The sequence below is a fragment of the Pyrus communis genome, chromosome 5 (genome assembly GCF_963583255.1).
Source record: "Pyrus communis chromosome 5, drPyrComm1.1, whole genome shotgun sequence".
NCBI classification, from domain to species: domain Eukaryota; kingdom Viridiplantae; phylum Streptophyta; class Magnoliopsida; order Rosales; family Rosaceae; genus Pyrus; species Pyrus communis.
Genome location: NC_084807.1, coordinates 22,072,048 through 22,084,133, shown reverse-complemented (window position 1 = coordinate 22,084,133; position 12,086 = coordinate 22,072,048). Strand labels below are relative to the sequence as shown.

The following is a 12,086-nucleotide window of genomic DNA, read 5'->3' as shown; positions in this document are numbered from 1 at the left end:
TTTACAATTAGTTTAATAGTGAAACCTTGTATGACCATTTAGTACTACAATTTAGTGATATTCTTCTTCACTTGTAAGTGAAGTAATCTTAGGTTAGATTCTCGGTAAATGCGAAGTTGAACCATATTATTGCTAGCTCATTATGAGATTAAGCCTATCCCTCTCCCCCTTAGTGTAATAATATCGTTTGTTAAAAAAAAAAAAGTGAAACCTCAACTTCCTTTATGGTATTATAGTCAGGTTTTCCCACGTGTGAAGCCCAAAGGCCACATGTTCTCCACGTCATTCCATTTGTGTGTGTCCACGTGCTAGGCTTGAAAATTCGCTGCATATGAGGGAACATGTTGAGAATGAAATCCACATTGATGAGAGGATAAATCTCGCATGAGCTTATAAGTAAATTGAGCAACTTTTCGTATTGTCAATTCATTTTATGATGAAACTTCAACTTTTTTCATTATCATGTATTCATTTTCCTTATGCATTTTTTCTTCATGATCATAATTGCTCTGTTATTCAATTAAAACAAAAAACAAAAAATAAAAAACCAAATGGATAACAAACGGGCCATTAACTCTTGCTTTTACCCTTGATAGGTTATTGGACTGAAAAGGAAGAGATACCAATGGCCCAAAGAAAAGCACCTGAGATGGGTTATTTAAGTGGGCTGCCTGCTTAACCGCAAGGTCCACAACCCATTTTTCTCAAGCGGGTCTAAAACGGGCAAAATCCGTGCTCCGAGTCCGACCCTAGAAACTCACCTTTACCAGTCGGTTACTTCCAATTGGATCATCGTCTCGTTTCGTACGGCTCCATTGCTCTCTAACCATTGGGCTCGGCTCTCTCTCTCTCTCATCTCTGAACTCACTGTATTCCTTTCTTTCTCGGCAATCTTCATCACGTCGCGGCGTAATCTCGATCAGGTAACCATATTCCTCTCTCTCTCTCCCTCCCCACGCACACAGAGAGATATACGTGTATGCATATTGCGGTTTTTTCGCAAGTGAGATCTCGGTAGGGAATGCAGTTGCCGTAAACGACGTCGTAGACTTCAGTAATCTTCGCCTGTGAATCAAATTCGTGTTACTTTGATAGGGTTCGTGCTCATTTGGGTTAGAATTTTTGGAATCAGAGCTAAAAGTTTATTTGAATTTAATTGGAGCTTATATTAGATGATAATGTTTTGCCCTAAATCAAATAGTAAGTCATTATTTGATGATTTTTTTGGGTGTTTGTAGTTTATTCTTCTTTTGCTTGGCAATTGGATTTTTTTTTAAAATTTTTTTAATGTTTATTCTTTTGTCAATAGTGGTATCTTGTTACTAAGTTTCTAAGAGGACCGTCAGGGTAAACACCCCATCAGTTTCGATTCATTTTCGGGTTTTAAGGGAAAGGGAGGTTGTGGGTGCATTCACCAGTCTAAATTGTGTAATTGCAAGTTGCATAATTAGAAAAGAAGTTACGTTGTTGATATGAAAGTTTTGCACGCATGGGGTTAGTATGTTTGGAAGTTTAATATATCAATTCTCTGATGTGCCTTTGTTCGATTATGTTAGTTTTTTCGAGGTTTGTGTTTTTCAGTTTTACATCGTCTTTTGTTTGTGTGGATTGGGTGTTAATTTAAGCTTGAAATGCCTTGTAACTCTTGTTATATAGGTTTCTGTGAGTCGAGACAAGTACAGAGATGGATCACCATGAGGAGGAATGCCGTGCTGGCAATGAACCTCATGGGAAGCAAGATGATGAGGTAAGTTGCTGCATCTGTCACTTTTATAGATTGTTACTTTCATTGCGCCTTTTAATATTCTTTCTTTTATTCCTGAGTCTTGGAACATGTGTGCATTCTTGAATTGGAATGTCTTTCAGAAGTGATTTTGGTAGGGTAGTTATTGATTCTTTTTTGCAGGAAGCTGCTGCTAGGCTTGAGGAAATCAAGAAATCTATTGAGGCAAAGATGGCTCTTCGTCAAAGCAATCTGAACCCTGAGCGGCCTGGTAAGACCACAGTGGTATTCTTGTATTTAGTATGCAAGTGAATGATGAAATAATTATTAAGTTCTTAGAATGAGTGAAAATGTATGAGGGAACAATACTCATGTAATCTTGCAAAGTTGCCATTCCTAATGACATAAATTGCAAACAAAGGGATGATGGCTGGCACTTTTTGTAAGGTTGTTCTATGCTGCTACTAATTATACTTAAAGGATTTAATCCTAGTCTTTTTTCAAATACTTGAGGTCCTCCACATGAGTGCTGCTTAGTTCAGTCTGAAGTCATACCACATTAGATGTCTACTAATCTATAATTTACTCGTAATTTCTCAAAACTAGTGTGTTGGTGTAATATTATAATGCTGATACACTTTCCTCCACCGTATAATTCCTGACACTTTGTTGACGCTTCGATGTTTCATTTTGGCATATTGGGGAAGCTTCTTGCTTCATTTGAGGTTATCAGTGTTTTTTGTTAAAAAGGCTAATGAACATTAAACTGAAGGGAATTGAGGATCATTTCGCCCTTTAAAGTTTTTCTTTTTCTTTTTTGCCTGTTTTGGGTAGGTTTGCTTTTGACTGTTATATTTGGATTTAATTGTGATGTATTGCTCTGTTATGACTCCTGTTTTACATCTTAATAAAAAAATTTACTATAGAAATTTTTATAATTGGATAAGTTCATTGCGAAGATATTTTATACTTCAGGGCTTCGTGTCTTTCTTTTTACAGATTTTCTTGTTGACATGTTTGTTTTACGCTTTTTCAATATAATCACCTGGCTAACCAAAAACACAATATCGATAGCATAGTTGGCATGTATGATTGCTACATGATACTGGAGAATAAAAAAAATTATTTTGACTTCCAGATACAGGATTCCTTAGGACACTGGATTCTAGCATTAAACGCAACACAGCGGTTATTAAAAAACTGAAGCAGATAAATGAAGAGCAGCGGGAAGGGTTGATGGATGACTTGAGAGTTGTCAACCTGAGCAAATTTGTCAGTGAAGCTGTTACTGCTATTTGTGATGCCAAGCTTAGATCGTCAGACATACAAGCAGCAGTCCAGGTTGCTTTTATGATTTTAATTGATATTTCAGAAGCATTTTTATATATTTTCCTTTTACTCTTTTTATATTTCTTTTGAAGTTTTAGTTAATCAAGTTCTCTGGGTCATCTATCCATGATTTTACTTTCAACATATTAGTCTGGATTTCCTTCAGTGAATGAATTAGAAAATATTTGGCTAATGCTTTTGCACAGTGAGTTTGCTTAAGAATTTAAGAAACAATATGATTATCTTCAGATCCTAACATTTCTAGAATTACACAAACTTCTAGTCATGTAGTGTTGTACTCACAGGTTCCAAAATGCTGATCTCTATTTTCTTATCTTATTTAAGAATAGACGACAGCACTTGCTGAATGACAAGGTGTATAATAGCGAAATGCTTGGTACTATTTCTGCTGAAATGGACACTGAGCTATCTGGTGTTGTTTTGTCTAGTTTTTGGGTCTTTGGATAGATGATAAGTTGCCTCACCATGCCATTATTTGTATTGGTTTCAAGGTTCTTGCTTCTCATTCCGTTGTTCACATGCATCCAGTTAGATGCCTTTGGTATTTAATGTTTTGTCTGTTTTAATTTTGGAAAAAAATTCTGAATATTGCTGTTAACTATTTGGTTTTTTTTCGCCCAAAAAAGAAAACTAGTAGAGTGTATCACGCAGGTCTACTGGGGAAGTAAGTTGGTAACACTTTTCAGCTAGCATGTAAGGATGATAGGTTTGGCAGTAATTGAATTCTCATAGAGAAAAAATGAAGTTACTTTTAAATGGGCAGTATGTCTGAGCGGGCATGCAAACCTGCAAGCTTTACCTGTTCATTTTGTAGAGCATAAAATACATTTTTGAATACAATACTTCTGACACGACTCTATTTTTCAAAGATCTGCTCTCTGCTCCATCAAAGGTACAAAGACTTCTCCCCAACTCTGCTTCAAGGTCTTTTGAAAGTCTTCTTTCCGGGGAAGTCTGGGGATGACTTAGAAGCAGACAAGAACTTGAGGGCCATGAAGAAGCGAAGCACTTTGAAACTCCTTTTGGAACTTTTCTTTGTTGGAGTTATAGAAGATGGTGGTATTTTTGTGAATATCATTAAGGATCTTGCCAGTGGAGAACACTTAAAGGATCGGGATACTACTCAGACAAATTTGACTCTTCTTGCTAGTTTTGCTCGTCAGGGAAGAATGTTTCTTGGCCTTCCACTTGCTGGGCCAGAAATTCATGAAGAGGTATGAATTCTCTTTGGCTTTGTTCGTTATTTAGTACATTCCACATATTTCAATATTGTTCTATTTGCCTTATTTGGCATTCCATTGAAGTTATTTTATAGAAGCATATAGGCAGAAGGCGTGACTGACTCTAATTACGTGTCACTTATATTTATCCTGAATTTTTGCAACAGTTTTTTAAGGGCCTTAATATCACGACAGATCAAAAGAAATTTTTCAGGAAGGCATTTCAAACATATTATGCTGCTGCTGCAGAACTGCTGCAATCTGAGCATACTGTAAGAGTTTCCTTCCTGACCTAAGATAGCTCTCTCTCTCTCTCTCTCATAGTGGAATACTGGTTACAACTTATAAATAATGAATTTTCTTGATACTTTCAGTCACTTCGCCAAATGGAGCATGAAAATGCTAAAATCCTTAATGCTAAAGGAGAGCTCAGTGATGAAAGTGTCTCATCATACGAGAAGCTGCGGAAATCTTATGAACATTTGTACCGCAATGTCTCATCGTAAGTTGCTTTACTATTTCACTGCAATTATTTGTGATATCTGTTATCATGCCCATGACCAGGTCTGTTGGGTCTGGCAATGTTGTGGTTTAAGTCTTCTTCCACTTTCTAGTCGTCTATGTTACATTGGATCCAGGATCCTTCTTTTAAACCTTGCATAGCTTAATTGTTCAAACTACTCTATTGAACATGTAATGATTGTTTTTATCCCAATTTTCATAGGATTGCCATTTAGCAAAAACCTGCATGGTTCTCCAACGTAAATAATACAATAACATAGGATGAAATAAACCAGATGTAACCGAATTATTAATTAACTAGTTTGACATACTAGTCTTGTGGTTCTGACTTGGGAATTTTATAGTCCCTCCGGAACTGTAGATAGTGGTATAACTTATAAGACATGAAATCTTAGCATGGGCGGAAGATTCTAGCTGGAGATTGCAAGTATGAGGGAGATGATGTAACTTCACTTTCACTTACTGGAAAGTAATTAACTTTGTTAAACCACTCTAAAGTATGCATTAGCTAGGTGCATAATATTTGTACTTGATAATCCCCTATGCCTAACAAAAGGAAAAAAAAAACAGAGAAAGGAGTCGGAGCAAACTATTACTAGAGAGAATGTCTAGGAAATTTAACAGCAGCATGACTATACCCATAGCTGCAAATGAAAGCATCTGATTTCAACATCTATAGTGTACTTCCAGATGCTCCAGCTTTCTTTAATTTGAAGTCACACTAGACACTAATTACTAAAATTCTTGATTGATTATTCTTCTCTATTAGTTTCCAGATAACTTATGATACAAACTATTTTACCACAGTTTAGCAGAAGCACTTGATATGCAACCCCCAGTAATGCCAGAGGATGGCCACACAACGAGGGTTACTAGTGGGGAGGATGCTTCATCTCCTGTTGCTGGAAAGGATTCTTCGGCACTCGAAGCCATATGGGATGATGAAGATACAAGGGCTTTCTATGAATGCTTACCAGATCTTAGGTTTGTTTAAGTCGATGATTTTTTTCAGTTACTTGTCAAATGGGCAAAAGAATGTCTTTTATGTATTTCATTTGTGTCGATCATTATAAGTCTCTTAGTTAGGTGCTGTTTCTTATACCACAGAGGTTGACCTGAAATGTATATTTATGTTATTTCTAGAGCATTTGTTCCGGCAGTATTATTGGGAGAAGCAGAGTCTAAAAGCAGTGATCAATCTGCAAAGACCCAGGAACAACCAACTGTAAGGAATAAAATCTCATCATTTATCCTCATTTATCAGCAACTATTGCTATTTGTAATCAAATTTGTTCCATATTCACTAATCTCGGTCCTTCAGAGCTAGATCTATTTTACTGTGATCATTCTCCTCATTTATCTCCTGTTTTCACTTGAGTTTCGTAGCATTGTGTGGCTTAATCTGTGGACAGTATATATGATGGGTACTTTGCCTTCTTTGGAAGAATAAGATTCATGTTTTCTATGGCAAAAGGTTATACTTGTATTTATATACTCAGATGAACATTTTTTATCTTCATTGTTAAGGAACCCGCACTTGAATCAGATCAAACTCAACAAATTACAGAAGATACTGGAGAGGCTTCTGCAGATGTTGGTGCTTTACAAGAGGCCAAAAGCACAGAGAAAGGAAAGGACAAAGAAGAAAAAGATAAAGACAAGATCAAAGATCCAGACAAAGAGAAAGCTGACAGAAAAGTAGAGAATGACAAAGAGAAGCTCAAAAGTATTGAAGGGACAAATTTGGATGCTTTACTGCAGAGGCTTCCTGGTTGCGTGAGCCGTGATCTTATTGATCAGTTGACTGTAATTATACCTCTGTCTGAGCTTTACTACTGTTCTTTCCCACTCCCACTCCTCTCTCTCTCTCTCTCTTACACACACACACACACATTTGGCTATCTAACCTTATGATTCACGTTGAAGATGTTATTATATATTTTCAGGTGGAGTTTTGTTATTTAAATTCAAAAGCAAATCGGAAAAAGCTTGTGAGGGCATTATTTAATGTCCCTAGAACATCATTGGAGCTACTAGCTTACTACTCGCGTTTGGTTGCTACACTCTCAACTTGTATGAAGGACGTCTCATCCATGCTCCTAGCGATGTTGGAAGAAGAGTTCAACTTCTTAATTAATAAAAAGGTCGGGTTTTACATGTGATGTATTTTGTTGAATAGGAGTGGCTAAAGTTCACTTGTGTCGCTTTCATTTGAGAAGTTCATGATTTTCATATTAAATTTTAATTTTGTGCAGGACCAAATGAACATTGAAACGAAGATTAGGAACATTAGATTTATTGGAGAACTCTGCAAGTTTAAGATTGCACCAGCTGGTCTTGTCTTTAGTTGTTTGAAGGTAATATGCACATAACAGAATTGATGCATAGGTTATGTTAAAGTTGTGCATTATTGATAAGGAAAATACTAGGAAGACCACATTTTGTAGACCACATGTGAACCACCTCTCTAATAGAGTTGGGATCTACTTGTATTAGTGGGCCCTGCCTCTATTAGAGAGTTTATTTGTAGTTTTCAAAATATGGTTTATCTAGCATCGCCCAATTGATAATATCTTCAGTACATTGTGTTTATTATCGGCCGTAATATGTCTCTCACTCTGAGCTGCACTTATGCTTGGAGAAAGGTTCTTCTTACCTTTTCCTTTCTTTTAATAGGTCTTTGGAGGGGTTGCGAAAATATTTTTAGATGCTTTGCCTACAGATTCAATGTGTATTTACTATTTTGTAAATTTGTATCAAATTTTTTTGTACCTTTTGATTGCAGGAGAATATATGAAATGCACGTCTTTGCGGTCAACCTTTTTTACTCTCATTTTATTTACTTCTTTATTTAACTGCAACTTCTGTGTGGTAAATCATAATTTAGAAGATGGGTTGAAGTACAGACTATGGTATCAATGAGATTTAAGTTTATATCATTGTGGCATTTAGTTTGTGAACTGTTTACTTAGCAGTTGTTCTTTTGTTGCCAGGCTTGTTTGGATGATTTCAGTCATCATAACATTGATGTTGCTTGCAATCTTCTTGAGACTTGTGGGCGTTTTCTGTATCGGTCTCCTGAAACTACTGTGCGGATGGCTAACATGTTGGAAATATTAATGCGATTGAAGAACGTAAAAAATTTAGACCCTCGGCACAGCACCCTTGTTGAAAATGCTTACTACCTATGCAAACCACCTGAGAGATCTGCACGGGTCACTAAAGTCCGTCCTCCATTGCATCAGGTGTAAATCGTTTTATTGGTTCAATTCTTCATAATTTATCTTGATATATCCAGCATTTGAATTAACCTTTCATTCATTTATTTCTTTTGCAGTATATAAGAAAGTTGCTATTCTCAGATCTTGATAAGTCTACCATAGAGCATGTGCTCAGGCAACTGCGTAAATTACCATGGGGTGAATGTGAGCCGTATCTTTTAAAATGCTTTCTGAAGGTTCACAAAGGGAAGTATGGTCAGATCCACTTGATTGCTTCTCTCACCGCTGGTTTGAGCCGCTATCATGATGAATTTGCTGTATCTGTTGTTGATGAGGTGCTCTCTTTCATTCCAAAAATCTTTTTGTAGCATTTTAGTTTCCATGTTAAATATGATCCCTTCATAATATGACTGGCCCTTTGCTGTGTAGTAGTATCTCTTTTAGATTTGTCTAACTTCCCAGATGCACAAGGTGTGGGGTAGGTTTAGGGAAAGGGGAAGTCTATCTTCCCTTGCTATTAATTAGAATGAAGAAAAACATTGATTAATTGTTCATTCATTTAAAGTCGAGGACATTCTAACTTACGCGTTTGTTCTTTTTCTGTATTTATTGATTGGTGCTCGCCATGACAAATTCAATCTAATAGTAAATTATATGCTGCAACTGACTCAGTAACCTTGAGGCTCAGTATACTTTCTATTGATTTGCCTGCCTCATGCTTTAGTCAAACAGTAGTCTTGATGCTAGTACCATAATCATTCTAGGGAAAGGATAGGAAAGATGAGGGAGGGGACATGCGACTTTTTAGCAGTCTAAATGGTTTGCGCACATACCATCCATGTTACAGACTTATAGTTCATAATTGGTTTTCAACTAAAAAAAAAATATATATATTGTTTTGGGAACCAGTAGAAAAAAAGGGAGAAATTAAATATACATTGACATCTCTGAGATATGAAGTGTGCATGTGTGTGCAAGTTCAGACATTTCTGATTTTGTCTGACCCACCAGAGATTTCTCAAAGTTATTTCTTCACTTTCAGGTTCTAGAGGAGATACGGCTTGGCCTAGAATTAAATGAGTATGGGATGCAGCAAAGACGGATTGCCCATATGCGATTTTTAGGAGAGCTATACAACTATGAGCATGTAGATTCTTCTGTTATTTTTGAAACTCTGTACTTGGTTCTTGCCTTTGGCCATGGCACACCAGAGGTATGTAATTTTCCGTGCATTTCCATACACCACGATATAGTACTTGAGGAACATTGCATAGTCAGTGCTAGGCATACTTATCTTGGTAACTATATACTAAATTAGGTTAAATGCATATTTTAGAATATTATAGTACTATTGGACATTTCTCCAATCTTAATATTTTTATTTTAAAAGAAAACTTTAGGGACTAAAATTGAAATCTCTAAGAATGTATATTCCACAATTAATTGTCACCAGAGTTTATTCATGATTCTAGGGTTTATATTTTTTTTATAAATACGTATTTGATTCTCTCTTATTTTTATAAGAAAGCATAAAGAGATTGATGGTTTTATCATTTATTAGTATTATTATGAATCAGAAGTTATTTAAGTTATCTAAGTACATGAACACGATGATCTTACTTTGGTCATACTTTCTTTTTCTGTGTCACCAGCAAGATGTACTGGATCCACCAGAAGATTGTTTCCGCATGAGGATGGTTATTACTCTTCTTGAAACCTGCGGGCACTACTTTGACCGAGGCTCTTCCAAGAGGAAACTTGATCGATTCTTGATGCACTTTCAGAGATATATACTAAGTAAAGGTGTACTACCGCTTGATGTGGAATTTGACTTACAGGTCAGTCATGCTGCTCATATTCTGTACCCCTTCACAGCTTTTTCTGTTTTTCTTGCTAATGAAAAGCTAGAATCATATAAGATTCTCTTAGTAATCTGACCTTTACCTAATTTTCGTCTCTTACATACTGTTCTGTACCTTTATGTGAAATATGCTATTCCAGGAATCTATCTTACCTATAATTCATATGAGATAAATATTACTCTTTATCATTCTACATGGGAAAGCTTATGTAGTAAAGCACGTCCAGGACTTATTTGCTGATCTACGCCCCAACATGGCTCGGTACTCTTCCATTGAAGAAGTTAATGCAGCTCTTTTAGAACTTGAGGAGCGTGATCGTACTGTCTCCATTGAGAAGCACTCTGACACTGAAAAGCCTTCAAGGAGGAATACCTCCGATGAAATGTCAGTGAATGGAAAGAGTATTGTAAATGGAACCGGGGAAAATGGTGTAGTTCATGGAAACCTTGGAGATAGTGACAGTGATTCGGGAAGTGGCACCATTGATCGAGATAGACATAATGAAGAAGGATTGGGTGAAGAGAATCATGATGGTGGATCTGACAGTGACGAGGATGATGATGATGGTGGTGGACCGGCATCCGATGAGGACGATGAAGTCCATGTCAGACAGAGGGTTGCTGAGGTCGACCCTCAAGAAGCAGAAAAGTTTGAGCTGGATCTCAAGGCTGTTATGCAGGTAAGATTATATTATTGTATTATATGCTCTTGCTGATGCATGACCACAATAGATTCATATATTATTGTATCGCATATGGTTGTGAACACATTCTGAATGCAATCTCGGTCACTAAAAATCTTGCTTTCCTAATTTTCGTGGTCTGGAAATGATTTTGTACATGATGTTATGATGGTGTTATATTTGCTTGCAGTTTTTAACCATTAAAAAATTTCTGAATGCAGGAAAGCATGGAGCAACGTAGGCTAGAGCTGAGAGGCCGACCAACATTAAACATGATGATACCGATGAATGTGTTTGAGGGGTCCACCAAGGACCATCATGGAAGAGGGGTTGGAGGGGAAAGTGGAGATGAGGCATTGGATGAAGAGTCTGGAGGAAGCAAGGAGGTCCAGGTGAAAGTTCTTGTCAAGCGTGGTAACAAGCAACAAACAAAGCAGATGTACATCCCTCGGGATTGCTCACTTATCCAGAGTACGAAACAGAAAGAAGCAGAAGAGCTTGAAGAGAAACAAGACATCAAGAGGTTGGTTTTGGAATACAATGACAGAGAAGAGGAGGAGCTTAATGGATTGGGGAACCAGACTCTGAACTATATGCAGAGTGGCGGTAATAGACTTGCTGGCCGTGGCAGCACTTGGGAAGGAGCTAGCGGTAGAGGTGGTGGAGCACGTCATAGATATCACAGTAGTTATTCCGGTGGGGGAGCTTTCTACAGCAGGAAAAAGTAAAAAGTGTGATTTTGCATCGAACGCCAGAAAGTCCCTGCTCTGGGATTTCCCTCATTTTGCAGATGTGGTTCGTTCTCTGCAAACTCGTGCTTATATAAATGGAACATTAATCGCAACAGACGTTCCTATCTGATGGAGAAGCCGTGCCTTTTTGGGACACTCGACTCGGACCATTCCTCCTCACCGCACAAGGTCATATGTTTTGTGGTCTTGTTAGAAGATAGTTGCAGGCGTGAAGAAATAACCAATAGAAGGGAATCGAGATAGCTAACCAGGAACCGAGACAGCAGTGCACAAGAAAGGTGGTCGTGTGATACTGAGGCGTTGATCCGCAAGCACACGTTGTTCGGTCGTTAATAGATCGATTTTACGTGTAGTTTAGAACCTGAATTATGGGTCTCCCTGCGTGTATATATGTTAATAGGAAGTAAATTAAAGATCTGATGCAAACTCTGCTTGGGCTTTCTTGTGTCCTCGTATGTGCCCATACCGATTTAAGCACTGCCTAGACAGAAATGATCAAATGGAATTTTACCAAGACCATTTTTAGTAGGCTTATCATTTTCACTTTTATTTTTTATATTTAGATGTTTTACTCTAAACTACTCTAAACTTTTAGTAGCATGCGACATTGATACATTAATGGTCATTAATGTGGGAGGTATACTCTTACTATCACCATCACTGTAGTTTGTCTTTCTCTCCAGCTGAAGTGACGAGTTCGATATCAAATTATTGAAATGGTATGTAAAATTTAGTCTAAATCCCCGACCCTTAC

General features: G+C 37.2%; 1 protein-coding gene across 1 annotated transcript; it reads left to right on the top strand.

Moving 5' to 3' along the window:
• The first annotated feature begins 796 nt into the window (after positions 1 to 796).
• On the top strand, positions 797 to 11,846 carry LOC137734094 (regulator of nonsense transcripts UPF2-like). The gene is made up of 18 exons (XM_068473370.1): positions 797 to 923; positions 1,657 to 1,747; positions 1,907 to 1,994; positions 2,862 to 3,064; positions 3,943 to 4,287; positions 4,461 to 4,565; positions 4,668 to 4,795; positions 5,623 to 5,799; positions 5,959 to 6,040; positions 6,343 to 6,621; positions 6,762 to 6,959; positions 7,071 to 7,172; positions 7,809 to 8,060; positions 8,153 to 8,371; positions 9,079 to 9,249; positions 9,689 to 9,874; positions 10,125 to 10,577; positions 10,802 to 11,846. The coding sequence occupies exons 2-18, from the start codon at positions 1,685 to 1,687 to the stop codon at positions 11,306 to 11,308; spliced, it is 3,558 nt and encodes a 1,185-aa protein (XP_068329471.1). The 5' UTR covers positions 797 to 923; positions 1,657 to 1,684; the 3' UTR covers positions 11,309 to 11,846.
• The last annotated feature ends 240 nt before the right edge of the window (positions 11,847 to 12,086 follow it).